The sequence below is a fragment of the Mobula hypostoma genome, chromosome X1, assembly GCF_963921235.1.
Source record: "Mobula hypostoma chromosome X1, sMobHyp1.1, whole genome shotgun sequence".
Taxonomy (NCBI): domain Eukaryota; kingdom Metazoa; phylum Chordata; class Chondrichthyes; order Myliobatiformes; family Myliobatidae; genus Mobula; species Mobula hypostoma.
Genome location: NC_086128.1, coordinates 22,833,679 through 22,861,528, shown reverse-complemented (window position 1 = coordinate 22,861,528; position 27,850 = coordinate 22,833,679). Strand labels below are relative to the sequence as shown.

The window sequence follows — 27,850 nt, the reverse complement described above, 5'->3', positions numbered from 1 at the left end:
AACCAATTTTCCATCTTTGGACTCACTCTACACCGCACGCTGTCGGAGCAGTGCTGCCAGGACACAACCCACCTAGCCAACACACTTTTCGTCCCTCTTCCCTCCCGGAGAAGGCTCAGGAGCTTGAAGACTCGTACAGCCAGATTTGGGAACAGCTTCTTTCCAACTGTGATAAGAATGCTGAACGGATCCTGACCTGGATCTGGGCCATACCCTCCAAGTATCCGGACCTGCCTCTCGGTTTTTTTGCACTACCTTACTTTCCCTTTTCTATTTTCTATTTATGGTTTATAACTTAAATTTTTAATATTTACTATTGATTTGTACTTCAGGGAGCGCGAAGCGCAGAATCAAATATCGCTGTGATGATTGTATGCTCTTGGCGACAATAAAGTAAAGTTAAAAAACATAGCACCTGGATCCAAGTCATTGAAGACAGAAAGCTGTTTTACAAGAAACTAGAAAACTTGACTAAAACTCTACATCCTATCTTAAAATACTATCCAAATTGCCAAATTTTCCTTCCATCACAATGACATTACCCCAACGTGCAGAGAATATCCACCTCACCTCATGCAAACATCCTTATATTTGAGACAAAACACATTCAGAAAAAAAAAACAATGTGTTCTCTCAAAAACAATGCTACCATGGGGAATAATGAGAGGTGAGATCCTACCATTGCATTTGAACTCTCAGTAGACCAAGCCAGTAGCATATAACATTGTCCCATTGGTAACAGAATACAACTGGTGTGCAATGCAATTAAAGCTAACAATACGCTAATATCAGCAGCTAAAGGACCCAGCGTATTCCAGCAACCCTAAAAGGCATCATAGATGTGTTGACTAGGTAGAAAAGGTAATTGTACTTGCCCAAAACAGAAGTATAAGAATAGCCAGGTTATTCAGTCTGTCTTTGGAAATCTACAGTTTTGTCACCTCCAGGATTTTGTCACTATTCCCCAATGCAAATACCATGCTAAGTACTAAAGATACCATTCCTGACATTACTCATGAACCTGTTTCTTACCAGTTTGTACAGGTATCCCTTTGCCCTGCACTCGAGATTCTACTTGAAATAGTGTTCAAGATCTACTATACCTTTGCTGGTCCATTTAGTATTGGTGAAGATATCCATCTTATTCAGCTACTTTAGAACGATGAGTCCAAGATTTTCCAAACAGACTTTGGACACTGAATCTAAATTTCACTTGGCTAGTCTGATACATAAAAAGGTAAATTTTGCATCTCAGTGCCTCCTACCAATCAGAAGGTTAGAGTGGGCAATTGCTCAGTTGTTTGCTACTTTGAGAGGTATAAACATGTAGAAGCACCCTAACATTTCCATAGGAAATTAATTTGCAGAATGGAGGGACTAATCAAGAAATGAATTGCTTATCATCAACACTTTTTGTCTAAGAGCACACTTCCTGTCAAGAGCAATAAACAAATCCAAAAGTCATGACTGTGCTGCATGGTATAAAATGTCCTCAATTCAGCTGATACTCTTTATTTTTTATATTTGGAATCTCAAATATGAGCCACACAGAGACATGAATTCTCTCTTTAAGGAAACATTACAATCGCCCAGTTCAAAACACACCATCCTCATCCAGTATTGCATTGGCCAAAATCTCAGGAAGATTATCTTTGCTTGTGCAGAAACAACCAGGCTAATGGGGCCACTAAACCACACATGTCAAGTAATCAATATCACCAGTTTAAGCACCTCCATCAGTCAGAGTCACAAACAAATACTGCAGAGTACAAAAGCAATGTACAGTACAACATGATCTAACCACTCGATTGTAATGTCTCTGCTGAACAAAGATGTCCCTGCATGCTTCCACAATGGCCCTCCCAGCATTTCTGCTTCACACATGTAGAGGGTATAGTGATAAACCAGTATCAATCCAATACTCTCACCAATGCTGTAAAGAAGCTTGTCAACTGCTACACCTCCCTTGACAATGAATAGTCCCAGGTCTCTTGACAGGGAACAATTACCTCCCATTCTCCTGTCTCTCGGAGAATTTATTTCTGCTAAATGCTTGAATTTCAGAAGAAACTGGGAGCCATTGAGCTAAGATTGTTGTGGTCTGCACCTTTGGTAATATTATATTGTAAGGCCTCAGAAGAATGAAACTTGTATAAGGACAATCTTTGACACAAATGTACAGATGGAAGGGAGGTAAATGTCTGAGGAATGAGGGGCAAGGGAAGAAAGTGCTGGCTATTATATATAAATATGGATAGATGCATGCATTCAAAAATGGTTATGGAAATTGCTCAGAGATGTATAATATACACACGTATACAGTACTGTGCAAAAGTCTTAGGTTCAGGTAAAAAACAAACTCTGTAAAGCAAAGAAGCTTTCAAAAATAATGAAATGAAAAAGTTTCTAAATATTTAAAGATTGACTATAAAGAGCAGTCAACAGTAAAAAGCTAAAACAAAATTTGGTGTGACTACCCTTTGCCTTTAAAACTCAATCAGTTCCCTTAGATACGCTGTTCTGTAGTTTTATAAGAAAATCGGCTGGTAGGCTATTCCAAGCATCTTGGAGAACTTGCCTGTCTCGCTTGCTTCTGTCTCTTCAGGTAATCTCAGACAGCCTCAATGGTGTTGGGATCAAGGCTCTGAGGAGGTGAAGGAACACATACCAATTCTCATAGGGGGATCAGAAATGGAGAGAGTGAGCAGTTTCAAGTGCCTTGGTGTCAAGGTCTCTGAGGATCTAACCTGGTCCCAACATATTGATGCAGTTATAAAGAAGGCAAGACAGCAGCTATACTTCATTAGGAGTCTGAAGAGATTTGGCATGTCAACAAAAGCGCACAGAAACTTCTATAGATGTACTGTGGAGGGGGGGGGGCGGAGAGATGGCTACTGTACAGGACCGAAGAAGCTGCAGAGGGTTGTAAATTTAGTCGGCCCCATCTTGGGTACAAGCCTACAAAGTACCCAGGACATCTTCAAGGAGCGGTGTCTCAGAAAGGCAGCGTTCATTATTAAGGACCTCCAGCACCCAGAGCATGCCCTTTTCTCACTGTTACCACCAGGTAGGAGATACAGAAGCCTGAAGTCAAGTCAAGTCAAGTCAAGGCACACACTCAGCAATTCAGGAACAGCTTCTTCCCCTCTGCCATCCGATTCCTAAATGGACGTTGAATCCTTGGACACTACCTTACTTTTTTAATATATTTATTTCTGTTTTTGCACAATTTTTAATCTATTCAATATACATATACTGTAATTGATTTACTTATTTATTTATTTCTTCTTCTTTTAAATTACATATTGCATTGAACTGCTGCTGCTAAGTTAACAAATTTCACAATGCATGCCGGTGATAAACCTGATTCTGATTCTCTTGCAAAACTTGTTCCCCTTTTTACTGAAGATAGTTCTTTATGACCTTGGCCATGTGTTTGGGCTCATTGTCGTGCTGCAGAATGAAGTTGGGATTGATCACACATCTCTGATGGTATCCTGTGATGGATGAGAATCTGCTTGTACTTCTCAGCATTGAGAATTCCATTAATTCTGACCAGACTCCATTTGCAGAAATGTAGCCCCTAACCTGCAGGGAAACTCTGCTGTGCTTCACTGTTAGCTGCAGACGTTCATCAACATAGCACTTTTCCGCTCTTCTATAGACAAATTGCCTCCTGTTTGAGATAAGAAAAAAAATTACATTTTGACTCGTCATTCCTTATGTTTTTGTGCATAGGCAAGTCTCTGGGCTTTGTTTCCATTTTGGAGGAATGGTTTTTTGACAGCAACTCTTTCATGAAGACCACTTCTGACAAGACTTCTCCAAACTGTAGAGGGGTGTATTGGGTTCCACTGGTTTCCGAGATTTCAGATCTGAGAGCAGTGCTGGACTTTTTCTGATTTAGAAGGAATGTCAGTTTGATGTGTCAGTTTCCATGGCTGACCACTGCATTTCTGGTCCTCAACCTTGGCCATTCCTTTGTGCTTCTTCAGAAGAGCTTGGACAGTACATCTTGAAACTCCAGTCTGCCCTGAAATTTCTGCTTGGGAGAGACATTGCTGATGCAGGATGACCACCTTGTTGCTACGCTCACTCTTGCCCTGGTGTAAGAATTGTTGACTTGAAGGTTAAACTGTCACATCTGCCACACCCTCACCTTTTAGCTTGATTGGCCTTTGCTCAGTTTGATTCCTTCTGCACCTGTTTCTGTTTCAGTTAATCATTTTAGTTCATTCAATTCAATATCATCGATCAATAGCATCCTGCTTGTTATCTTTGTTTAATCATGCACTGGGCTGTACACCTACAAAGTCATCAAGTTTTTGTTTGAAAAGTGATCTATTACTTAATATGTTACTTTCTTTAACAAAATAACAAAAAATTACTTTAGCATTTAATTTTATGGAAATGAATGTTTGGAAATCTAAAATTTGTTCTTTTCTGCTCACACATTAATGCAGAAGACAAAAAATAAACATCTAAAATAAAATATATACGAAAATCTAGGGTGCCCAAGTCTTTTGCACAGTACTGTACACACAAAATTTGATCCGTAACAGTCCATCGTCTCCTCCAGATTTAATCGATTTATACTGACCACATGAGCTTTAACATATTATTATTCATAAGGATATAAGAAATAGAGCAGGAATAGGCCATCTGGCCTGTCGAGCCTGCTCCGCATTCAATAAGATCATGGCTGATCTGTCCATGAACTCAGCTCCATCTACCTGCCTTTTCACCATAACCCTTAATTCCCTACTATGTAAAAATCTATACAGTATATGGGTTGTAAATATATTTAATGAGGTAGCCTCTACTGCTTCCTTGTGCAGAAAATTCCACAAATTCACTACTCTCAGGGAAAAGCAGTTCTTCCTCATTTCTGTTTTAATTCTACTCCCCTGAATCTTAAGTCTATGTCCCTTAGTCTTGTCCCCACTGCCATTGGAAACTACTTTCCTACCTTTATCTTACATAATCCCTTTCAGAATTGCATATGTTTCTATAAAATCCTCTTTCATTTTTCTGAATTCCAGCGAGTATAATCCTAGGTGACTCAATGTTTCCTCATAGTCTAACCCCCTCATCTCCAGAATCCACCTGGTGAACCTCCTCTGCACCACCTCCAAATCCAATATACCTGGCTCTCACGGTTGCTATTGCCACAGGCCAATGCTCCCTCGAGACCCACTCCTAGCTCAAATTCTACTCTGCAGTTAAGTTCCCCTCCATTTTCTCTGAGTCAGGAGTAAAGGAGCTAACTTTCTAAACTATAGTACGATTTACCATACAATTGATTAAACATGGCCCTGTAGTGAAATAAGCTGGAATTGCATTATAAGATGTCATCCCCATGAAAAGTTGATGCAAACTAGGTCGCTCACCTCTGCATAAGATGGAGGTGGTTCAGTATAAGATGGTGGTTGAGGAAACTGAACAGTGGGCACACACTGGGGCTGAATCACAGCTGGTTGTCTGGGATAACTTGCCTGCCGAGGATATGAACCTAAAACAAAATTGGGATTGGGGCAGGGAGGGTGAAGAAATTCAAAACCTGAAGACATTCAACATTGAACATTAAGATTTTACAATTGAAAAATAATATAGAACTGATAACTTCTCAACCTGCACCCATTATTTTTATACATATAGGTTAAGGGGAAAACGTGCCCTGTGAAATTCGCATACATTATGGAGAAATCGAGATAAATCAGCATAGATATTTCCCCACACCCACTGAAAAGAAATTAGCAAATATGTCAAATAATGGTAGTGAGAGTGTAAAATGAACTTCTCACACAAATGGTGCCTACAAGCTCGATTTCAACATTTAAGAGAAGTTTGGATAGGTACATGGATAGTAAGGATATGGAGGGCTATCGTCCAGGTGCAGGATGGGAGGAAGCAGTTTTTATGGTTCTGCACAGACTAGATGGGCCGACACGCCTGTTTCTGTTCTGTACTTTTCTATGATTATGACTCTCTAATATCAACTGTGTTTCAAGGTGTCAACCTGACTAGCAGTGCAGCAGCATTCCAGAAGCTAGGAATGAACTTCACAGCAGGCAAACAGGGAAAAAAATGTATCGCAGATCATAGCCATAACAAGCCTTACAAAGGTATCCAAAAACAGCCGAATTTCTGACAAGGGGAGAGTACAAGGAAAATAAAAATCATAACCAGCATCCCCTTTTTAGAAAAATGCATTATTATATTTTAAAAGGAAGATGTCAGAGTGTGAATTGACAAAAATATTTTAGGTGACCTAAATGCCATTTGATAAACTAATAACAGCATCATAATGAACTACAAGAATCAGAACTTGCATTTTAATTTTACTAAGAAATATCATAACCATTGGTTTTCAGAAAATCATCACAGTCAACATCCAATCCACCAGCACCTGTTTTGCTCAGCTTTTTTTTAAAAAAAACACACCAGATGTTATGTTTGTTAAAAATAAAACAATGTTCTGCATGAAAGGGCCAATCATAGGAAAGATGTGGCAGCTTCACAATACCTCTGACACATTATTACAGATTGACACGTTCCTTTCTTATTAGCTGCCAGTTCAGGTAGGGCAGGAAACATGGAAGTATGTACCTTTCTGCCCCCTACTCACTTTGAGCATAGAAATTGACTCTAAGCCAACACAGTTGTGCAGCAGTCAGTGCTGCCTCCATCAGATCTCTCCTCAGCCTCCGGCACTCCAGAGAAAACAACTCAGGTTTATCCAGCCTCTTAGTGGGCACGTGGCCAAGTGGTTAAGGCATTGGACTAGCGACCTGAAGGTCGTGAGTTCGAGCCCCAGCCGAGGCAGCGCGTTGTGTCCTTGAGCAAGGCAGTTAACCACACAGCGCTCTGCGACGACACTGGTGCCAAGCTGTATCGGTCCTAATGCCCTTCCCTTAGACAACATCGGTGTTGTGGAGAGGAGAGAATTGCAGCATGGGCAACTGCTGGTCTTCCATACAACCTTGCCCAGGCCTGCGCCCTGGAGAGTGAAGACCTTCCAGGCGCAGATCCATGGTCTCACAAGACTAACAGATGTAATAGCACATGCCCTCTAAACCAGGCAGCATCCTGTTAAACCTCTTCTGCACCCTCTCCAAAGTCCACCTTCCTGTCATGAGGTGACCAGATCTGTCCATAAACTTTCTTAACCACCTTATCGACCTATTTTCAAGGAGCTATGAACTTTTAGCTATGTACTTAAAAGAAAATTCAAAACATGAACACATTCAACTGTGAACATTAACATTTTATATTTGAAAAATATTACAGTGGATTCTGGTGTCCCACAAGGATCTGTTCTGGGACCTCTACTTTTCATGATTTTTATTAACAACCTAGATTTGGGGGTAGAAGGGTGGGTTGGCAAGTTTGCAGATGACACAAAGGTTGGTGGTGTTGTGGATAGAGTAGAGGATTGTCAAAGATTGCAGAGAGACATTGATAGGATGCAGAAGTGGGCTGAGAAGTGGCAGATGGAGTTCAACCCAGAGAAGTATGAGGTGGTACACTTTGGAAGGACAAACTCCAAGGCAGAGTACAAAGTAAATGGCAGGATACTTGGTAGTGTGGAGGAGCAGAGGGATCTCGGGGTACATGTCCACAGATCCCTGAAAGTTGCCTCACAGGTAGTTAGGGTAGTTAAGGAAGCTTATGGGGTGTTAGCTTTCATAAGTCGAGGGATAGAGTTTAAGAGTCGCGATGTAATGATGCAGCTCTATAAAACTCCGGTTAGGCCACACTTGGAGTACTGTGTCCAGTTCTGGTCACCTCACTATAGGAAGGATGTGGAAGCATTGGAAAGGGTACAGAGGAGATTTCAGGATGCTGCCTGGTTTAGAAAGTATGCATTATGATCAGAGATTAAGGGAGCTAGGGCTTTACTCTTTGGAGAGAAGGAGGATGAGAGAAGACATGATAGAGATGTACAAGATAATTAGAGGAATAGATAGAGTGGATAGCCAGCGCCTCTTCCCCAGGGCACCACTGCTCAATACAAGAGGACATGGCTTTAAGGTAAGGTGTGGGAAGTTCAAGGGGGATATTAGAGGAAGGTTTTTTACTCAGAGAGTGGTTGGTGCGTGGAATGCACTGCCTGAGTCAGTGGTGGAGGCAGATACACTAATGAAGTTTAAGAGACTACTAGACAAGTATATAGAGGAATTTGAGGTGGGGGCTTATATGGGAGGCAGGGTTTGAGGGTCGGCACAACATTGTGGGCCGAAGAGCCTGTACTGTGCTGTACTATTCTATGTTCTATGTTTAACTGGGACACATTGGGACAAGTACATTTTGGCCCAATTAAATGTGTTATTGACAAAGGAATTCATCCAGTGTAAGCATAGTGTAGTGCCCAACAGCCAGACAAGTACACACAGCTGACGCTAGTTAGAAACTGTTCGGCAACAGTCTCCTGTCCCATTTAAGTGACATAGTGTCTCCAATAAACAAAGGGATCCTGGCTATTTTCTCAATTAGTTTTTATTCTTTAAAGGTTAAAGGTTGTCCTAACTAAGTGGCTGCCCCAATTAACCGGAATCCACTATATAGAGCTGATAACTTCTTAACCTCTACCTATTCATTTTCTATATAGGTAAGGGGAAAAATGTGCACCTGTGAAATCAGCATATACTATGGAGAAATCAAAATAAACAAGTAGACATTTCTCCACACCCACACGGAAAAAAACTGCGACCTTGAGTCAGTTCCTCTGTTCACTTGATAACCTGAATCCTTGTGACAGAGCAGGGATAAATGAGGAGAATATAAAACCAATAGAACAGAACACCTATATTGTTGAAGCAACACACATCAAAGTTGCTGGTGAACGCAGCAGGCCAGGCAGCAACTTTGATGTGTGTTGCTTGAATTTCCAGCATCTGCAGAATTCCTCATGTTTACCTATATTGTTGATGCCTTATTGTATTTTTGCCACAAATAACTGAGTTATTTGAACTGAACTGCCTCTGTCTTATTGAAAATGTGACAGAACTTGGAACAGAGAAATTGTTTCAGAACTCTGCTGCTGGGCACATGGAAGGATGGAGCCCATTCAATAGAAATGCCAAGTGTTATTAGGACCCTGGTGCTGTGAGTGGACTTTTGACTTTGGTTCATTTATCTGCCAGTCAATTTTGAGGATTTTGCAGAGACATTGTTGATAGTATCTCTTCAATGCCTCTGTAGTCCAAATCTCAAAAGCATAGAGATGGACAGGACCATAAAATTGTACCAGGTCTGACATTTTCATATTCAATCACTCTTTTCCTCAGAAGGCCAAAGGTTGTGTTGATGTACCTGACGGAGATGGTGAATTTCATTGTCAATTAACACCTTTTCCAAGAGGTGTCTCAGAGATGCGGGAATTTTCAGGAGTCTCATTATGAGTCTCTGTTGCCAGAAGGCAGTGTAGTTCAGTGAGGACATGCTGATAGGGGACCCTTGATTTGCAGGATATTCAGTCCAGGACCCATACTTTTGTATGTCTCAATGAATGAATCAACGATGTCTTGGAGCTCCACACTAAATACATGCATATGCAAACATCGGCTGCAGACAACAAATCAACTGAAGTGGGGGTATCTGGCTCTGGAGGGGAGGGTTTGTTGGTTGAACAATTTCCTTTCTTGCAGATTAGTTTCAGTACAGCAGAAAGCAAGTTGGATACAAGGGACAACAATGCAGGAGGAAGGATTGAGAAAAAGTTGGATCAATGCCACAACTTTATATCACACCAATCTGCACTGGGATTTTAGTTCTTTATGGCAAATATACAATAAGGCACTAGCCTTATCAAGGATAAACGTTATTTGCCATACACATGTGTTAAGGATTTGCTGCTGTGGTGTGTTGGCATGACATGCAACAAAAACATTCATCTACTACAGTATAAAGAAATAGTACAGTGGATTCTGGTTAATTGGGGCAGCCACATACTTGGGACAACTCTTAAAGAACAAAGACTAATTGAGAGAATAGCTGGGATTCCCTTTGTTTATTTGGGGCACTATGCTGCTTAATTGGGACAGGAGACTAGTGCCAAACAGCTTCTAACTGGCATCAGTCACATGAACTAGTGTGGCCATTAGACATTACACTGCTCAGAGCGAACAGTTTTTAAAATAGCACCAGTTGCATCTGTTTGTGTTCAAAAAGCAGTGATTTTTGTTACTGATAGTTATTGAGAAATAAGCAGTAAAAAAATTCAGAACTGTTTTGCTCACTGCAGTTTCAAGTATTCAGGCTTGGAGAAGCCAAAAACAGCCAGGAGTGAAAATGAAACAATTTCACTACTTCTGAACGCAGCATCTCTAGGAAGAGGTACAGTCGACATTTCGGGCCGAGACCCTTCGTCAGTTCCTGAAACGTCAGCCCGAAACGTCGACTGTACCTCTTCCTAGAGATGCTGCCTGGCCTGCTGCGTTCACCAGCAACTTTTATGTGTATTGCTGGAATTTCCAGCATCTGCAGATTTCCTCATGTTTGCGAATTTCACTACTTCAACAGGTTAAAAGCTACAAAGAATTTGAAGGTATCAACAATCATCATGAACGTTACAATGAAAATTTGGAGGATGCAATCATTGAAAGCATTGTATGTATGCAGTCCATTATCTGCACTAGGTGCCTGCACTAACTTTGTTCATTTATATTCAATCAAGAGAACATGGCAGTTTGTTGGTTGCCTGTCGTATCCGACGATGACAGTGAAACCTGTGCGAGAGAGATTTTAAAGTGGAAGTGCCATTGCACTGGACAGTTCCACTCTCTTGACCTCAGAAATCCGGGTTCAGTGTTACGAGAAGACATCACAACTGGGGTCTTTCTTGGTTGTAGTGGATGATCATGTGCCTTGTCATGCCCTTCACATACCACGGAGCATTGCAGTACTGCCTTCCTGCCATTGGATCTCACCATTAATCTCATCCACCCAGTCCGCCAGAGCTAATTTCACATGCGAGGACAGGCGTGTCCCTTTTCTCTGGTGCGAGACCCTCACCTGGTTTAGCCCAACTGCGGAAGCGGTGTACCAGGGTGTGACTGCTGTCACATGCCAACAGTTACCTGAAGCCACAGGTGAGAGCTGAGTGTACAGTGGGGACCAAAGGTGAGTGAGCTGCCCTAGAATGAACACAAGCCCCTCCACCAGAGGTGCTACTCCTCCCCTGGATACCCTATACATTACAGCAAACATGGATGAATTCCTCCATTGTTAACTATTAGGAACTAAATCACAGTTTTATAATAATGTAGTAGCATTGGTAATGTTCTCATTTGTTCAGTCAGTATTTTATTTCAATGCATCATTTGCTCCTCAGCTAAATGGTACTTTGTCTTTTTTATTCCTTTGTAACAAGTTTACGAAACTTTGGCTAGTTGGGGCAGCTTAACTGCGCCAAAATGTACCGGTCCTGATGTGTCCCAATTAACCTGAATCCACGGTATATAAAATATAAAGTTAGAGGTTAAAGTACAGATATGAAATAAAATGTGCATACGCACCAACATGTATTTACAATGTAAACAGCATCATAAAAGGTGGTTTAAAGTGTTTTGAGTACATTGCAGTGACCAAAATTATAGATGGAGGGGGCTAATTAGAATGGTTGATCAGATTTAACTGCCTGGATTTTAAGATGGTGTGAAATTTGTGCTTTAATAGCCCGATGGCACTTATATAGATGCTCTGTTCTATTGGACCCAACTCTTCATTCTGGATTTCCTGAGTTTAAAGGAAGTATTTCCTCGAAACTGCTAGTCAGTGAGGGAAACAGAAAGTGAAACTATAAGTACTGGCCACTGGATGGAGTTGCTGTTTTGTGCAGAGAAACAAAATGGATAACTAGTGAATGGAAAATTTCATTCTAACAGTATGCAGTGTTCCCAGATTAGGTGGAGCATGTTGCAAGTTGCAGAGCAAAACTATCTGCAATTTGCTCCAGTAATGGGGGATTTAGGGTTAACGATAAACTGGATCATTATTAACAGTTTGTCTTGGTTATACAGTACAAAACGAATCTCCTATTGTTGGAGCAGAGCGGAGGAAATTTTACTCTGGGCTGAATTGACAAAAATTCTCCTTCATGCAGAAATTTTCACAGCCAACTGTTAACTTTGCCATCTGGGCAGGATTGAAATCAGGACCACACATCTAAAACAGTTCAATAATTCAGTCCACCCACATCTGATCCTTTACTAGAGTCAGCTAGAAAAAGTTGCATTTCCCCTTTGTGCTACACAGTTCTTTCTTCCTCACCACCTTTCAGGCCCAAGTTCAGTCCATCTAAAACAAAATACCACAGTCATCTTCCATTCTCTGGCTCCTTGATTATAGCAGGACGACTTAAAAGCTTGATATTTGAAAATTGCTTCTTCCTCATGAGAAAATGTCTGCACTTTGTTTTGTACTTTGCTCACAATACCACGGTTATTGCTCCCACATTTTCTTTTCAAAAGTCACTTCCTCCATCCTGTAGCCTCCCTATATTCAAAATAAATAAAGACTCATCACCTGCAACTCCAATTCTAGGAGCTCAAAACTCTGAAGTCATCGTATCCATCCACACTGTAAATCCTGTGGGCATTGTATCACAAGACATTTTGTTTTTGTTTCCTTGTGATATATCCAAATCCCTCTAGGTATTTTTTGCTGTAAGTCTTGTTGCAAGAGGATACTGCCACGGTAGAGTAAGATTTTTTTTTCCCCCTCTGGAGAAAAATAACTAATTCACAGGCAAACAACAGGAATTCTGCAGATGCTGGAAGTTCAAGCAACACATATCAAAGTTGCTGGTGAACGCAGCAGGCCAAGCAGCATCTCTAGGAAGAGACGCAGTCGACGTTTCAGGCCGAGACCCTTCGTCAGGACAGGCTTATGGATGACGTAGCTGATGGTTAAAGAACCACAGTAAAACGTATTTGCACTGCTCAGTGACATAACTTAGAAGCAATAAGTCACTGCACCAATGTGGTAGGTTTGAATCAGAGCAAGATATTTAATAGTTATAAAGTTTAAAATATTGAAAGCTGCCACAAAAATATTGAGTGTGATGTGGAACATTGGCCAGGTCTACCCTGTGTATTAAAAGCAAGACAAACCCAACCATATTAATCATTACCCTATCAATCTGCTCCCAAATGTTATTTTGAAAGAAGCATCATAAATAAGCTGACAAAAACTCAGCCTCAGTCAGATCTCATTAGGGCTTGGACAAAAGACTAGAATTCCAGATGATCTACAAGGTTGTTGCTAAAACTTGGTGGACTGGATTACAGGGAGAGTCTCAACAGTCTAGCGCTTTTGTTTCCCTTTGGAGTGTGTGAGACTAAGGGGTGAGATTATAAAGGTGTACAAAATCATGAAGGGCATAGATAGAGTGAATACACTCAGTACTTTTTCCCCAGGATTGGTGAGTCAAAAACTAGAGGGCCTAGGTTTAAGATGAGAGAGGAGAAATTTAACAGCAACTGGAAAAACAACTTAAAAAAAAACAGAGAAGGTGGTACATATATGGAACAATCTGCTACAGGAAGTGGTTGAGACAAGTAAATTTAAAAGGCAGTTTGACAGGTACATGGATAGGAAGGTTATGGAGGATTAGAAGGTTATGGGCCAAACATGGGCAAATGGAACTAACTTAGATGGTCGTCATGGCCAGCATGGGTCAGTTCGGCCAACGGGGCTGTTCCTGTGCTATATGAATCTGGGGCAAGAATGCTTGTCTTTGACATCAAGACAGCATTTCACCAGCATTTATACAAGACAAAGCTTTTCACTGTATCTTGGTACATGTGGCAATAATAGACGAATATCAATTGAGGCACTAAGGAAATCTAGTAACCTGGTCAACAAGGGAGAAGGGGTAGGTATGCTAAGAAATTCTGCACTTCTAGAGTCTGTCATTCCTTGCATAAAAGAACGTGGTTGTTATTGAGAACCTGTCACCTCAGCACTGGGGCATTTTGGAGGAGTTTCCTGAGTGCACTAAGTGCAGCTCTTTCAATAATATTCCATGTTCATTGAAGAATGTACATTATTCTTTTCCATTCACCTTTTCTCAAATAATGCCCGATTTGGGAAAATATCATCATCACTTCATTGTCATTATGTTAAGGTTCTTGAATGTCCCACAGAATAGCACTGGGGGAGTATCCTCACCATAAAGAATGCAACATTTCAAGAAAGCCCACCATAACATTTTTAAAAAGTAACTAAGAACAGGCAGGTAACTAAGTAAGTAAGTAAGTAACTAAGTCACTTTCAAGGATACCCACTTTCCAAGAATTAGTAAGAAATGTGAAAAATAAAGCAACTGGTTAAAGAAAGCAGGTTGTGAATTGAACCTAATAGAACAGCACTGTATTGCAAGGGCATGCTTATAGTGAAATTATGTCATGGAAATTATGGAACTTTCTTGTGGACAAATTGGCACCTGTTTTCTTACATTACCACACTGATTACACAGCTAAAGTGTAAAATAGCTGTAAAGTCTTCTGAGCTGACTGGAAGACATGAAACATTGTTCTTTGAGCACAATGTAACAGTTTATTACGTATCCAATAATTACTCATTAGTAGTTAATAGTATAACCTCCCCCCGCCCCCCCCTCACACACACATACAAGCTGAGTGTTGTTTATTAAGTTGTGTAGGTATGCATCCTGGGAGAAAAGCACACACAGAAAAAATAATGTTCTCATTCTCATCCTTCTAGTAAGTGCACACGTACATTTAGAAATCACAGTCAGCTACGATGATCCTCCCTGTGGTAAAGTTGCTTATCGTCGACAACAACACTAGATAGATGCCAAGAGACACTTACTGTACTTCCTTCGCAGAAAGTCATCAACATGGTTTCAGATTGGAGACCCTTCTCATTTGACCCTATTCCTTTCTTTGCAGATGCCACCCGACCTGCTGAGTCCAATGTGTTTATTTTTACTTCAGATTTCTAGCATCTGCAGATTTTTTCCCCCGAAGGGTCCTCAGGGGAGAACTGAAAAAAGCGCAACAATGTTCTTCAACGGCTAAAAAAGTTGCACATACATTCATGTCAAACAGGCCACCAACTGCAAAAATAAACGTTAGAAACAATGTTCGTGCAAATAACTTAAACAAAGGATATTATTCTCCAGCTGTATTTATCTCATTTATAAAACGCTTTATAATCTAAGCGAGGAAAATGTCAGCTGGATCAGCGGAGTCGCCCAACGCTAGGCGGCACAAGGCTTTTTTGAGCCATCGTTTGCTGAGCAAGGAGAGAACCGCGGGTCGCACAGACCCCGATTATCTCCGATCCCTTCCTCAGTAATGAGGCCGTACAGTAATCCTAATAAATACCCAGCGTTACCTTTTTTACTCATGATGCGGCAAAACACGGTAACAAATGGCAGCTTCGCAAATTGTCGAGGTCAGAGTCTGTTGCTTACTGTTCGCCGCTTTCGCTCTTACTTCCTTGTCAAGATTACGTGCAATATTTTGTTTGACGCACGGAAATGATCCCAGATTCTTAAAGGGGGATTGATCTTGTTAAACTATTAATAAAGTAAAAAGATTTATTAATGGTTTACTGTATACATTGTTTTGCGGTGTCAAATTTAGACAGACGGAAACAACTGAGACTCAAGATCCGTTGTCTTAAAGCACCTTTGAAAACTTGCATTACCATAGGATATGACAATACCACACATTGAATACATTCAACACACGTCAAAGTTGCTGGTGAACACAGCAGGCCAGGCAGCATCTCTAGGAAGAGGTACAGTCGACGTTTCGGGCCGAGACCCTTCGTCAGGACTAACTGAAGGAAGAGTTAGTAAGAGATTTGAAAGTGGGAGGGGGAGGGGGAGATCCAAAATGATAGGAGAAGACAGGAGGGGGAGGGATGGAGCCGAGAGCTGGACAGGTGATTGGCAAAAGGGATATGAGAGGATCATGGGACAGGAGGCCCAGGGAGAAAGACAAGGGGGAGGGGGGGAAAAGCCAGAGATGGGCAAGGGGTATAGTGAGAGGGACAGAGGGAGAAAAAGGAGAGAGAAAAAAAGGAAGTGTGTACATGAATAAATATCAGATGGGGTACGAGGGGGAGGTGGGGCATTAGCAGAAGTTTGAGAAGTCAATGTTCATGCCATCAGGTTGGAGGCTACCCAGACGGAATATAAGGTGTTGTTCCTCCAACCTGAGTGTGGCTTCATCTTTACAGTAGAGGAGGCCGTGGATAGACATATCAGAATAGGAATGGGACATGGAATTAATATGTGTGGCCACTGGGAGATCCTGCTTTCTCTGGCAGACAGAGCGTAGGTGTTCAGCAAAACGATCTCCCAGTCTGCGTCGGGTCTCGCCAATATATAAAAGGCCACATCGGGAGCACCGGACGCAGTATATCACCCCAGCCAACTCACAGGTGAAGTGTCGCCTCACCTGGAAGGACTGTCTGAGACCCTGAATGGTGGCAAGGGAGGAAGTGTAAGGTCATGTGTAGCACTTGTTTCGCTTCCAAGGATAAATGCCAGGAGGGAGATCGGTGGGGAGGGATGGGGGGACGAATGGACAAGTGAGTTGCGTAGAAAGCAGAGAGAGAGGGGGAGGGAAAGATGTGCTTAGTGGTGGGATCCCGTTGGAGGTGGTGGAAGTTGCAGAGAATTATATGTTGGACCCGGAGGCTGGTGGGATGGTAGGTGAGGACAAGGGGAACCCTATTCCTAGTGGGGTGGCGGGAGGATGGAGTGAAAGCAGATGTGCGTGAAATGGGGGAGATGCGTTTGAGAGCAGAGTTGAAGGTGGAGGAAGGGAAGCCCCTTTCTTTAAAAAAGGAGGACATCTCCCTCATCCTGGAATGAAAAGCCTCATCCTGAGAGCAGATGCGACGGAGACGGAGGAATTGCGAGAAAGGGATGGCATTTTTGCAAGAGACAGGGTGAGAAGAGGAATAGTCCAGATAGCTATGAGAGTCAGTAGGCTTATAGTAGGCATCCGTGGATAAGCTGTCTCCAGGGATAGAGACAGAAAGATCTAGAAAGGGGAGGGAGGTGTCGGAAATGGACCAGGTAAACTTGAGGGCAGGGTGAAAGTTGGAGGCAAAGTTAATAAAGTCAACGAGTTCTGCATACGTGCAGGAAGCAGCGCCAATGTAGTCATCGATGTAGTGAAGGAAAAGTGGGGGACAGATACCAGAATAGGTTTGGAACATAGATTGTTCCACAAAGCCAACAAAAAGGCAGGCATAGCTAGGACCCATACGGGTGCCCATGGCTACACCTTTAGTTTGGAGGAAGTGGGAGGAGCCAAAGGAGAAATTATTAAGAGTAAGGACTAATTCCGCTAGATCAGAGTGGTGGTAGAGGGGAACTGGTTAGGTCTGGAATCCAAAAAGAAGCAGAGAGCTTTGAGACCTTCCTGATGGGGGATGGAAGTATATAGGGACTGGACATCCATGGTGAAAATAAAGCGGTGGGGGCCAGGGAACTTAAAATCATCAAAAAGTTTAAGAGCGTGAGAAGTGTCACGAACATAGGTCGGAAGGGATTGAACAAGGGGTGATAGAACAGTGTCGAGGTATGCAGAAACGAGTTCAGTGGGGCAGGAGCAAGCTGAGACAATAGGTCGGCCAGGACAGGCAGGTTTGTGGATCTTGGGTAGGAGGTAGAAACGGGAAGTGCGAGGTGTGGGAACTATAAGGTTGGTAGCAGTGGATGGGAGATCCCCTGAGCGGATAAAGTCGGTGATGGTGTGGGAGACAATGGCCTGGTGCTCCTTAGTGGGGTTATGATCGTGGGGTAAATAAGAGGAGGTATCCGCGAGTTGTCGCTGTGCCTCAGCAAGGTAGATGTCAGTACGCCAGACTACAACAGCACCCCCCTTATCGGCGGGTTTAATAGTAAGGTTAGGATTACTGCGGAGGTCGGAAGGAGTGAGGTTGGAATTGGAACAAGGTGTGGTGAAATCGAGACGGTTGATGTCCCGTCGGCAGGTTAGTAATAAAGAGATCCAGAGCTGGCAGAAGACCAGAGCGGGGTGTCCATGAAGAGGAGGAGGGTTGCATAGAATACATTCAGCTATTTACTTTGCTGGATATTAAACATTAGTCAACTGCAATTCTGATAAGAGAGCAAATTAATCCACATTAAGGAGACGAATAAATGACAATATTGTGCTTTTGCTCACGTCTACCAACTGCAGAAAATACATGTTAGAATTATGGGCAAGACAATCAAATAACCTATTAGCATTCGGCTGATAGAACTAGCCTTAGCTCAGTTGGTAGCATACAACTGGCAATCTGGAGTTAACAGGAAAATGTATCTATCAGTGGTTAAGAAAGCATACGTTGCATTGGCGTTCATCAATCATAGGATTGAGTTTAGGAGCCGAGAGGTAATGTTGCAGCTATATAGGACCCTGGTCAGACCCCACTTGGAGTACTGTGCTCAGTTCTGGTCGCCTCACTACAGGAAGGATGTGGAAGCCATAGAAAGGGTGCAGAGGAGATTTACCGGGATGTTGCCTGGACTGGGGAGCATTCCTTATGAAAATAGGTTGAGCAAACTCAGCCTTTTCTCCTTGAAGTGACAGAGGATGAGAGGTGACCTGATAGAGGTGTTTAAGATGATGAGAGGCATTGATCATGTGGATAGTCAGAAGCTTTTTCCTGGGGCTGAAAAGGCTAGCACGAGAGGGCACAGTTTTCAGGTGCTTGGAAGCAGGTACAGAGGAGACGTCAGAGGTAAGTTTTTTTACTCAGAGAGTGGTGAGTGTGTGGAATGGGCTGCCGGCAATGGTGGTGGAAGCGGATACGATAGCGTCTCTGAAGAGACTCCTGGACAGGTACATGGAGCTCAAAAAAAGAGAAGGCTATGGGTAACCCTGGGTAATTTCTAAGGTAAGGACATGTTCGGCACAGCTTTATGGGCTGAAGGGCCTGTATTGTGCTGTAGGTTTTCTATGTCAGCCTTGATATTCAAGACTTTTGGGGTGGAGTACTTAAAAGAGTCACAGTCCTTTGGGAGAAGAAATTACTCAAAGTCTTTGTCTTTGTAACTAAACCTTGGTCCAGATGCTGTAATCCTTGAGTCTGGACTCCCCAATAAAAGAAAGCTTCCTCACAGCACCATCCTGACAGTCCCCTCAGCATCTCATAAGTCTCAATGAAGCTACAGACATTTCAAGAACAGACCAAGTCTATTTGGCCCACTGCATTCAAGCCACCTAAAACAGACTTCTGGTCAGTCCCACTTCCCATAGCCCTGCAAAGAACATGCGCCAGTTTACCTTTGGGGTATCAGTGGTGTAGAGGGTCAGCAGCAGATTAAATTCTTGGCCCTTAGCACAACAGGTGACTTGTTCTGGGCCCAGCACATAGACACAATCACAAGGAAGGTGTGCCAGTGTCTTTATTCTCTGAGGAGGTTAAGATTTCTTAGGAGTTCAACATCACTGAACACTCTTTGCAAACCTCTACAGAAATACTGTTGAAAGTATCCTGACTGGTTGCATCATGTTCTGGTGTGCCAGTTCAAACATGCAGGAAGATAAGCTGCAGAGGGTCATGGACTCTACCCAATACATCATGGCAGGTGGAAAGTGCTGCACAGAGCAGAACCGTGCGGCTGATGCTTAAGTTGGCTGATGCACTCTCAGGCCTCCTGTTATTTCTGTGACCAGGAGGAGATGGTGTATCATGTATATACAGACTGTGAGCGGCCGTTTTGATCTTTTGAGGGGCTGCTCCTCAGGTTCGAGCTGCACTTCAGCTGCCACTGTCCTGATTTCAGGTCACCAGGTGTGGAGGGTGTGAGTCACTCATACCACCTTCTCTCAGCTACCATTAGGCAGGAGATACAGAAACCTGAAGTCCACACCACCAGCCTCAGCAACAGCTACTTCCCTTCAACCATTCAGTTCTTGAAGCAACTGGCACAGCCCTAATATGATAGCACTTTGATTCCTTAATGTTGTCATAGCTAGGGCTTGATAGTGGGGATAAGCTCCCACTAACTATTAAAAGCTCCCAGTGGTGTGTGTCTCAAATAGCCTCTGACAACCAAGTCCAGCTCCTGGACTTCACGTGTGGCTTAGCTACTAAGCCGAGCAGAACTGTTTCTACTGACAGGAGAAGGGGCAAAGACCAGTTACCGGCACCATAAAACCAGGCAGATAGGACTCATCAGCCACGGTTGGTCGCTCATCTGGGAGAAGGAAAACTGACCTCAAACCCCTACTGCCTTGCGGCTACAGCCACTAATTTGGAAAGGTTCAGGAGTAAACCCCGAGGGGAAACTCCCAGAGCTGGAGTCCCTAAGGCAGTCCTACTTTGAGTTCAACACTGACTGGCAACTCCTGTGACGCTGCTGGTGCCAAACTGTATTGGACTCTGCTGTTCCTTAGGGTTCATCAGCTGTGTGAAGAGGGGGAGCTTGCTACAAGGGCAACAGCTTGTTCTCCATTTCTCACGGCCCAGGCTTGTGTATCCAGACAGGCAGAATGCAACATCCATGGTCGACCCTGGTCAGTGGACAGCCTACATAAACACTTTAATCACCTTGCACGGTAATACATTTTGTTTCTTTTTATTCTCATTGTGCAACATTGTGTAAAATTCATGTGTATATTTTTCTTGTGAATCTGATGCTACGTGCCTGCAATGCTGGTGCAAGTAACCTTTTCTTCGCATCTGTGCATACGTGCACTTGTGCATATGACAAACTCAGCTTTGACTTTATGTGTGCTCTTTAAGTGCTCATCCAGGTAATTTTTAATCTGAGTTTCTACCCCCCCCCCCCGCCCACCACTCCCCCCAGGAACTTCAGACAGTGAGTTACTAATTGTTCAATGAAATCACTTTTTCCTTAACTCCCCTTTGATCCTTCTACCAATGAATCTATGTGTGGTCCTCCAGGTGTGATCTCGCTAAAGCCCTTTACAGCTTCCCTACTTTTAGAACATAGAACATAGAAATCTACAGCACATTACAGGCCCTTCAACCCACAATATTCTGCCAACCATGTAACCTACCCAGATCTCTCTGAACTTCAATATATAGTAGCTGTACATAATTTAAATAAACTGCTTTACTATTTTTCTTATCAAAGTGAATCAGGTTGCATTTCCCATGTTACAGTCATCTGCCAACCCCTTGGCCACTCAATTGAATTGTTCAAAGACTTTCATAAATTCCTTGTCTTCCTCACAACTTATGTTCGCAGTGGCTTTTGTACCTCCAACAAAATTATATACAATACACACAGTCCCTTCATCCAAGTTTTCAACATTAGTTGTAAATAGCTGATGCCCAAGGACTGATCCTTTGGCATCCCACTAGTTGCAACTTGAAAGTGACTCTCGCCTTCCACAACCTGCCTTCTTTTCATTACTACTTTCAGGGAGGAGGTACAGGACCCTGAAGACCCATACTCAATGATTCAGAAATAGCATCTTCCCCTCTGCCATCAGATTTCTGAACAGTCTATGAGCCCATGAACATACAATAACCACTGATTAATCATTTTTCTCAATGGGTTTATTCTTCAATAGAAATATATTTGTTGAAAATTATTGGTATTGCAATTAATGGCTGTTATTGCATTTAAAGCTTTAAAATAAATTGTGGGTGTTTGTGGGTTCTGGTGAGGAGAAATTCAAAAAATCTAAAGGATAAAGCAATTGTCCTCAGGAGCAAAATGGGTAATAACAGCCAAGTCTTTCAGGAAGAGACATAAACTTTTGCTTAATTTAGAGTCAGATCAGGTATAAAAGGTGCAAGTAAAACTGAAGGCTCTTTATCTAAATACAAATCATCTAAGAACAAATAGAAATAAATGGGTAAAGTCATTACTGAGACATGGCTGCAAATTGACCAAGGTTGGAAATTCAATATTCTAAGACTTTTGGAAGAGGTGAACAAAATGGAAAGGAGGTGGACTGTCCTGTTTTGAAAGAATAGGGTTAAGGCCGTGGAAAGAAAGGAACTTAGCTCCAAAAATCAAGCAGAAGAGTCATCTTAGAAGCAAGTAAGAAACAGCAAAAAGCAAAAGACATGGATGGAAGTTCCACACAAACCTACAAACAGTAGTGGGCAAGAGTATAAATCAGAAAATTCATGTAATAATGGTAATACAAGAATCATGGGAAACTTATCTATAGTTAAACTGGGGAAATCAAATTAGCAACAACAGAGTGGAGGATGAACTGATGAAGTGTATAATGGACGGATTTCTAGATCAGTACATTGAGGAAATAGCTACTTTTGATCAAGTATATGTATTATGATCAGAATATGATAAAATTGTACATAAAGACCAAAAGTGATGCAATTCAATCTGAAAGCAGGGGCTTAAATACAAAGATGGCAAATACAGAATTAGAATCAGGCTTATTAATATGATGTGAAACCTGTTCTTTTGCAGCAGCAATATACTGCAAATTACTCTAAACTACAAAATAAGTAAATAGTGCAAAAAAGAATAATGAGGTCATGTTTATGGGTTCATGGACTGTTGAGAAATCTAATGGTGGAAGGCAAGAATCTGTTTCTGAATTGTGGTATGTGGTGGTCAGGCTTGTGTATTTCCTCCCCAATGGTAGTAATGGGAAGAGAGTGTGCCCTCAATGTGAGGGTCCTTATTGATGGATGCTGCTTTCTTGAGTTACTGCTTTTTGAAGTTGTCCTCGATGGTGGAGAGGTTGTGTCTGTAATGGAGATGGCTGTCTACAACCGTCTGCAGCCCTTTGTGATCCTGTGAATTGGAGCTTCTGTACCAGGCTGTGATGAAACCAGTCAGAATGCTCTCCACCATAAATCTATAGAATTTTGCAAGAGTCTTTGTTGACATACCAAATCTCCACACAAGTAGAGCTGCTGATGTACCTTCTTCATAATAGCGTTAATGAGTTGGGCCCAAGATAGATTCTCTGAGATGTTGTCGCAGTGGAACTTAAAGCTGCTCACCCTTTCAACCACTGCCAATTGGTGTGTGTTCTCCCAACTTCCTCTTCCTGAAGTCCACAATCAATTCCTTGGTCTTGTTGATGTTGAGTGTGAGGCTGTTGTTATGAACTACTGACCCAGCCAATCTATCTCACTCCTACATGCCTCCTCATTGCCATCTGAGATTTTACCAACAATAGTCTTGGAATCATCTGTAAATGCCATCTGCAAATTTATAGATGGTGCTTATGCTGTGCTTATCCACATAGTCATGAGTGTAGAGAGAGTAAACTTGTGGGCTAAGCACGCATCCTTGAGATGTACCAGTATTTATTGTCGGCAAGGAGATATTATTACTGATTGCTGTTGTTATCATTACCGAGGACCAGTCCTGGGTCCAGCCCCTCAGTATAATTATGAAGAAAGCACAACGGCACCTCTACTGCTTTAGAAGTTTGCGTAGATTGGACATCACATCTAAAACTTTGACTAACTTCTAAAGATGTGTGCTGGAGGTGTATTGACTGGTTACATCATGGCCTGGTAAGGAAACACCAATGCCCTTGAATGGAAAAGCCTACAAAAAGCAGGTTCTTGAACCATAGTGGATAACTTCACTCAACAAAAACAAGAGAGAATCTGCAGATTCTCGAAATCCGAGCAACACACACAAAACGCTGGAGGAACTCAGCAGGCCAGGCAGCATCTATGGAAAAAAGTATCGTCAACATTTCGAGCCAAAACTCTTCAGCAGGACTGGAGAAAAAAAGCTAACGAGTAGATTTGAAAGGTGCGGGGAGGGAAGTGAGAAACACCAGGCAATAGGTGAAACCTGGAGAGGGAGGGATGAAGCAAAGAGCAGGGAAGTTGATTTGTGAAAGAGACAAAAGGCCATGGTGGAATCAGAATCAGAATCAGGTTTATTATCACCGGCATGTGACATGAAATTTGTTAATTCAGTAATAGCAGTTCAATGCAATAAATAATCTGGAAGAAAATAAATAAATAAATAAATAAATAAATTACAGTATATGTATATTGAATAGATTAAAAATCTGTTTTTGCCTGTATTGTGCTGTAGGTTTTTTATATTTCTATGTCAGCCTTGACATTCAAGACCCTTTGGCCTGGAGTATTTAAAAGATTCACAGTCCTTTGAGAGAAGAAATTACTCAAAGTCTTTGTCTTTGTAACTAAACCTTGGTCCAAATGCTGTACCCCTTGAGTCTGGACTCCACAATCAAAGAAAGCTTCCTCACAGCACCATCCTGACAGTCCCTTCAGCATCTCATAAGTCTCAATGAAGCTACAGACATTTCAAGAACAGACCAAGTCTATTTGGCCCACTGCATTCAAGCCACCTAAAACAGACTTCTGGTCAGTCCCACTTCCCATAGCCCTGCAAAGAACATGCGCCAGTTTATCTTTGGGGTATCAGTGGTGTAGAGGGTCAGCAGCAGATTAAATTCTTGGCCCTTAGCACAACAGGTGACTTGTTCTGGGCCCAGCACATAGACACAATCACAAGGAAGGTGTGCCAGTGTCTTTATTTTCTGAGGAGGTTAAGATTTCTTAGGAGTTCAACATCACTGAACACTCTTTGCAAACCTCTACAGAAATACTGTTGAAAGTATCCTGACTGGTTGCATCATGTTCTGGTGTGCCAGTTCAAACGTGCAGGAAGATAAGCCGCAGAGGGTCATGGACGCTACCCAATACATCATGGCAGGTGGAAATTGCTGCACAGAGCAGAACCGTGCGGCTGATGCTTAAGTTGGCTGATGCACTCTCAGGCCTCCTGTTATTTCTGTGACCAGGAGGAGATGGTGTATCATGTATATACAGATTGTGAGCAGCAGTTTTGATCTTTTGAGGGGCTGCTCCTCAGGTTCGAGCTGCACTTCAGCTGCCACTGTCCTGATTTCAGGTCACCAGGTGTGGAGGGTGTGAGTCACTCATACCACCTTCTCTCAGCTACCATTAGGCAGGAGATACAGAAACCTGAAGTCCACACCACCAGCCTCAGCAACAGCTACTTCCCTTCAACCATTCAGTTCTTGAAGCAACTGGCACAGTCCTAATATGATAGCACTTTGATTCCTTAATGTTGTCATAGCTAGGGCTTGGTAGTGGGGATAAGTTCCCACTAACTATTAAAAGCTCCCAGTGGTGTGTGTCTCAAATAGCCTCTGACAACCAAGTCCAGCTCCTGGACTTCACGTGTGGCTTAGCTACTAAGCCGAGCAGAACTGTTTCTACTGACAGGAGAAGGGGCAAAGACCAGTTACCGGCACCATAAAACCAGGCAGATAGGACTCATTAGCCGCGGTTGGTCGCTCATCTGGGAGAAGGAAAACTGACCTCAAACCCCTACTGCCTTGTGGCTACAGCCACTAATTTGGAAAGGTTCAGGAGTAAACCCCGAGGGGAAACCCCCAGAGCTGGAGTCCCTAAGGCAGTCCTACTTTGAGTTCAACACTGACTGGCAACTCCTGTGACGCTGCTGGTGCCAAACTTTTTTGGACTCTGCTGTTCCTTAGGGTTCATCAGCTGTGTGAAGAGGGGGAGCTTGCTACAAGGGCAACAGCTTGTTCTCCATTTCTCACGGCCCAGGCTTGTGTATCCAGACAGGCAGAATGCAACATCCATGGTCGACCCTGGTCAGTGGACAGCCTACATAAACACTTTAATCACCTTGCACGGTAATGCATTTTGTTTCTTTTTATTCTCATTGTGCAACATTGTGTAAAATTCAAGTTTATATTTTTCTTGTGAATCTGATGCTACGTGACTGCGATGCTGGTGCAAGTAACCTTGGCAGAGGGGAAGAAGCTGTTCCTGGATCACTGAGTGTGTGCCTTCAGGCATCTGTACCTCCTACCTGATGGTAACAGTGAGAAAAGGGCATGCCCTGGGTGCAGGAGGTCCTTAATAATGGACGCTGCCTTTCTGAGACACTGCTCCCTGAAGCCCTGGGTACTTTGTAGGCTAGCACCCAAAATGGAGCTGACTAGATTTACAACCTTCTGCAGCTTCTTTCAGTCCTGTGCAGTAGCCCCTCCATACCAGACAGTGATGCAGCCTGTTAGAATGCTCTCCAAGGTATAACTATAGAAGTTTTTGAGTGTATTTGTTGACATGCCAAATCTCTTCAAACTCCTAATAAAGTATAGCTACTGTCTTGCCTTCTTTATAACTACATCGATATGTTAGGACCAGGTTAGATCCTCAGAGATCTTGACACCCAGGAACTTGAAACTGCTCACTCTCTCCACTTCTAAGGATTGGTATGTGTTCCTTCATCTTACCCTTCCTGAAGTCCACAATCAGCTCTTTTGTCTTACTGACGTTGAGTGCCAGGTTGTTGCTGTGGCACCACTCCACTAGTTGGCATATCTCACTCCTGTACGCCCTCTCGTCACCACCTGAGATTCTACCAACAATGGTTGTATTATCAGCAGATTTATAGACGGGTATTTGAGCTATGCCTAGCCACACAGTCACATGTCAATTGCACTCATGTTAAAGCACATGCTGGATTTAAGAAGTAGCTGTGAATGAAGAGTTGGCCTGGGCACTCCCTCGCTGCTGCCCCATCATGCCCTTGGGCAGTTCAGTTGCAGCTCTCCTTCTGATGGCCTAGATAATCTCACTAAAGCCTACCAGATTGTAAAACAACAGATGATAATGCTTTTATCTATTTTAGATGTGAATTGAAGTAATTAGTAAAGTAACCTCTGGGGAAGAGAACTGTAAATAAAGCTAATTACATAGGTGTGTAAGATTTGGCTAAATTAAACTAACCATAAGAATTTAAGAAAGAGAAAAGTTCATGTCAGTCCAGCCATTCTTTAAAATCAGGAACGATCTTTTACCTGAGCACTGCTTTCTTGTACTCTCCCATGTCCACCCCACTCCTCCTTTCCATTCTGCCAATCTTTCTGAAATGTCAAGTACTCTGAAATATTCAGTTCCCAGCTTTGGCTACACCACTAGTAGATCTCTGTAATGTCCATTTCATCAAAATCATGTGCTTGTGCCAATAAAACACATGTTGTTACAAATACTTCACCTATTTGTACTTTGTTAGCTGCTTTGTTCCAAATACTTCATATATTTATATCCCTCCGCTGTCTGTAAGAAGTTTGCACGATCTCCCTCTGATGTTGGTTTCAAAGATGTACAGGTTACTAGGTTAATTGACCATATGCGTGCAATTGGCTGGTGCAGGCTCGTTGGGTCGGAAGCGCTGTATCTGTGAATAAGTAAATAATGCTTTAATGTTTAACATGAGGAATTCTGCAGATGCTGGAAATTTGGAGCAACACACACAAAATGCTGGAGCAGCTCAGCAGTTCAGATAGCATCTATGGAACTGAATAAACAATTGTCGTTTTGGGCCGAGACCCTTCATCAGGGCTGAAAAGGAAGGGGGAGACGCCAGAGTAAAAAGGCAAGGGAAGGGAAGGAGGATTAGCTAGAAGGTGATAGGTGAAGCAAGGTGGGTAGGAAAGGTAACGGGCTAGAGAGGACAGAATCTGACAGGAGAAGAGAGTGGACCATAGGAGAAAAGGAAAGCAGGAGGGGTACCCAGGGGGAGGTGATAGGCAGGTGAGAAGAGGTAAGAGGCCAGTGGGGAATAGAAGAAGAGGGGAGTGGGAGGGAATCAATGTTCATGCCATCCGGTTGGAGGCTGCCCAGACAGAATATAAGGTGTTGTTCTTCCACCCTGAGGAGGCCATGGACCGACATATTGGAACGGGAATGGAAATGGGAATTAAAATGTTTGGATACCGGGTAATTCTGCTTTTGACAGATGGAGCAGAGGTGCTCGACAAAAACGTCCCCCAATTTACAACAGGTCTCACCAGTGTAGGGGAGGCCGCATTGGGACCAGCAAACACAATAG

At 42.7% G+C, this 27,850-nt stretch overlaps 1 protein-coding gene across 2 annotated transcripts in view; it reads right to left on the bottom strand.

Annotated features, from left to right (window-relative positions):
- dazap2 (DAZ associated protein 2) overlaps positions 1-15,552 on the bottom strand; it is a 31,839-nt gene extending 16,287 nt beyond the window's left edge. Inside the window, exons 1-2 of one of the 2 annotated variants that reach the window (XM_063037099.1) lie at positions 15,367-15,552; positions 5,391-5,512 (exon numbers count right to left, since the gene is read on the bottom strand). In XM_063037099.1, coding sequence (XP_062893169.1) covers positions 5,391-5,512; positions 15,367-15,379 — 135 coding nt within the window. In that variant the 5' untranslated portion in view covers positions 15,380-15,552. The remainder of the gene's footprint in view (positions 1-5,390; positions 5,513-15,366) is intronic. The other variant, XM_063037100.1, reaches the window with a different exon arrangement.
- Positions 15,553-27,850: the final 12,298 nt, after the last annotated feature.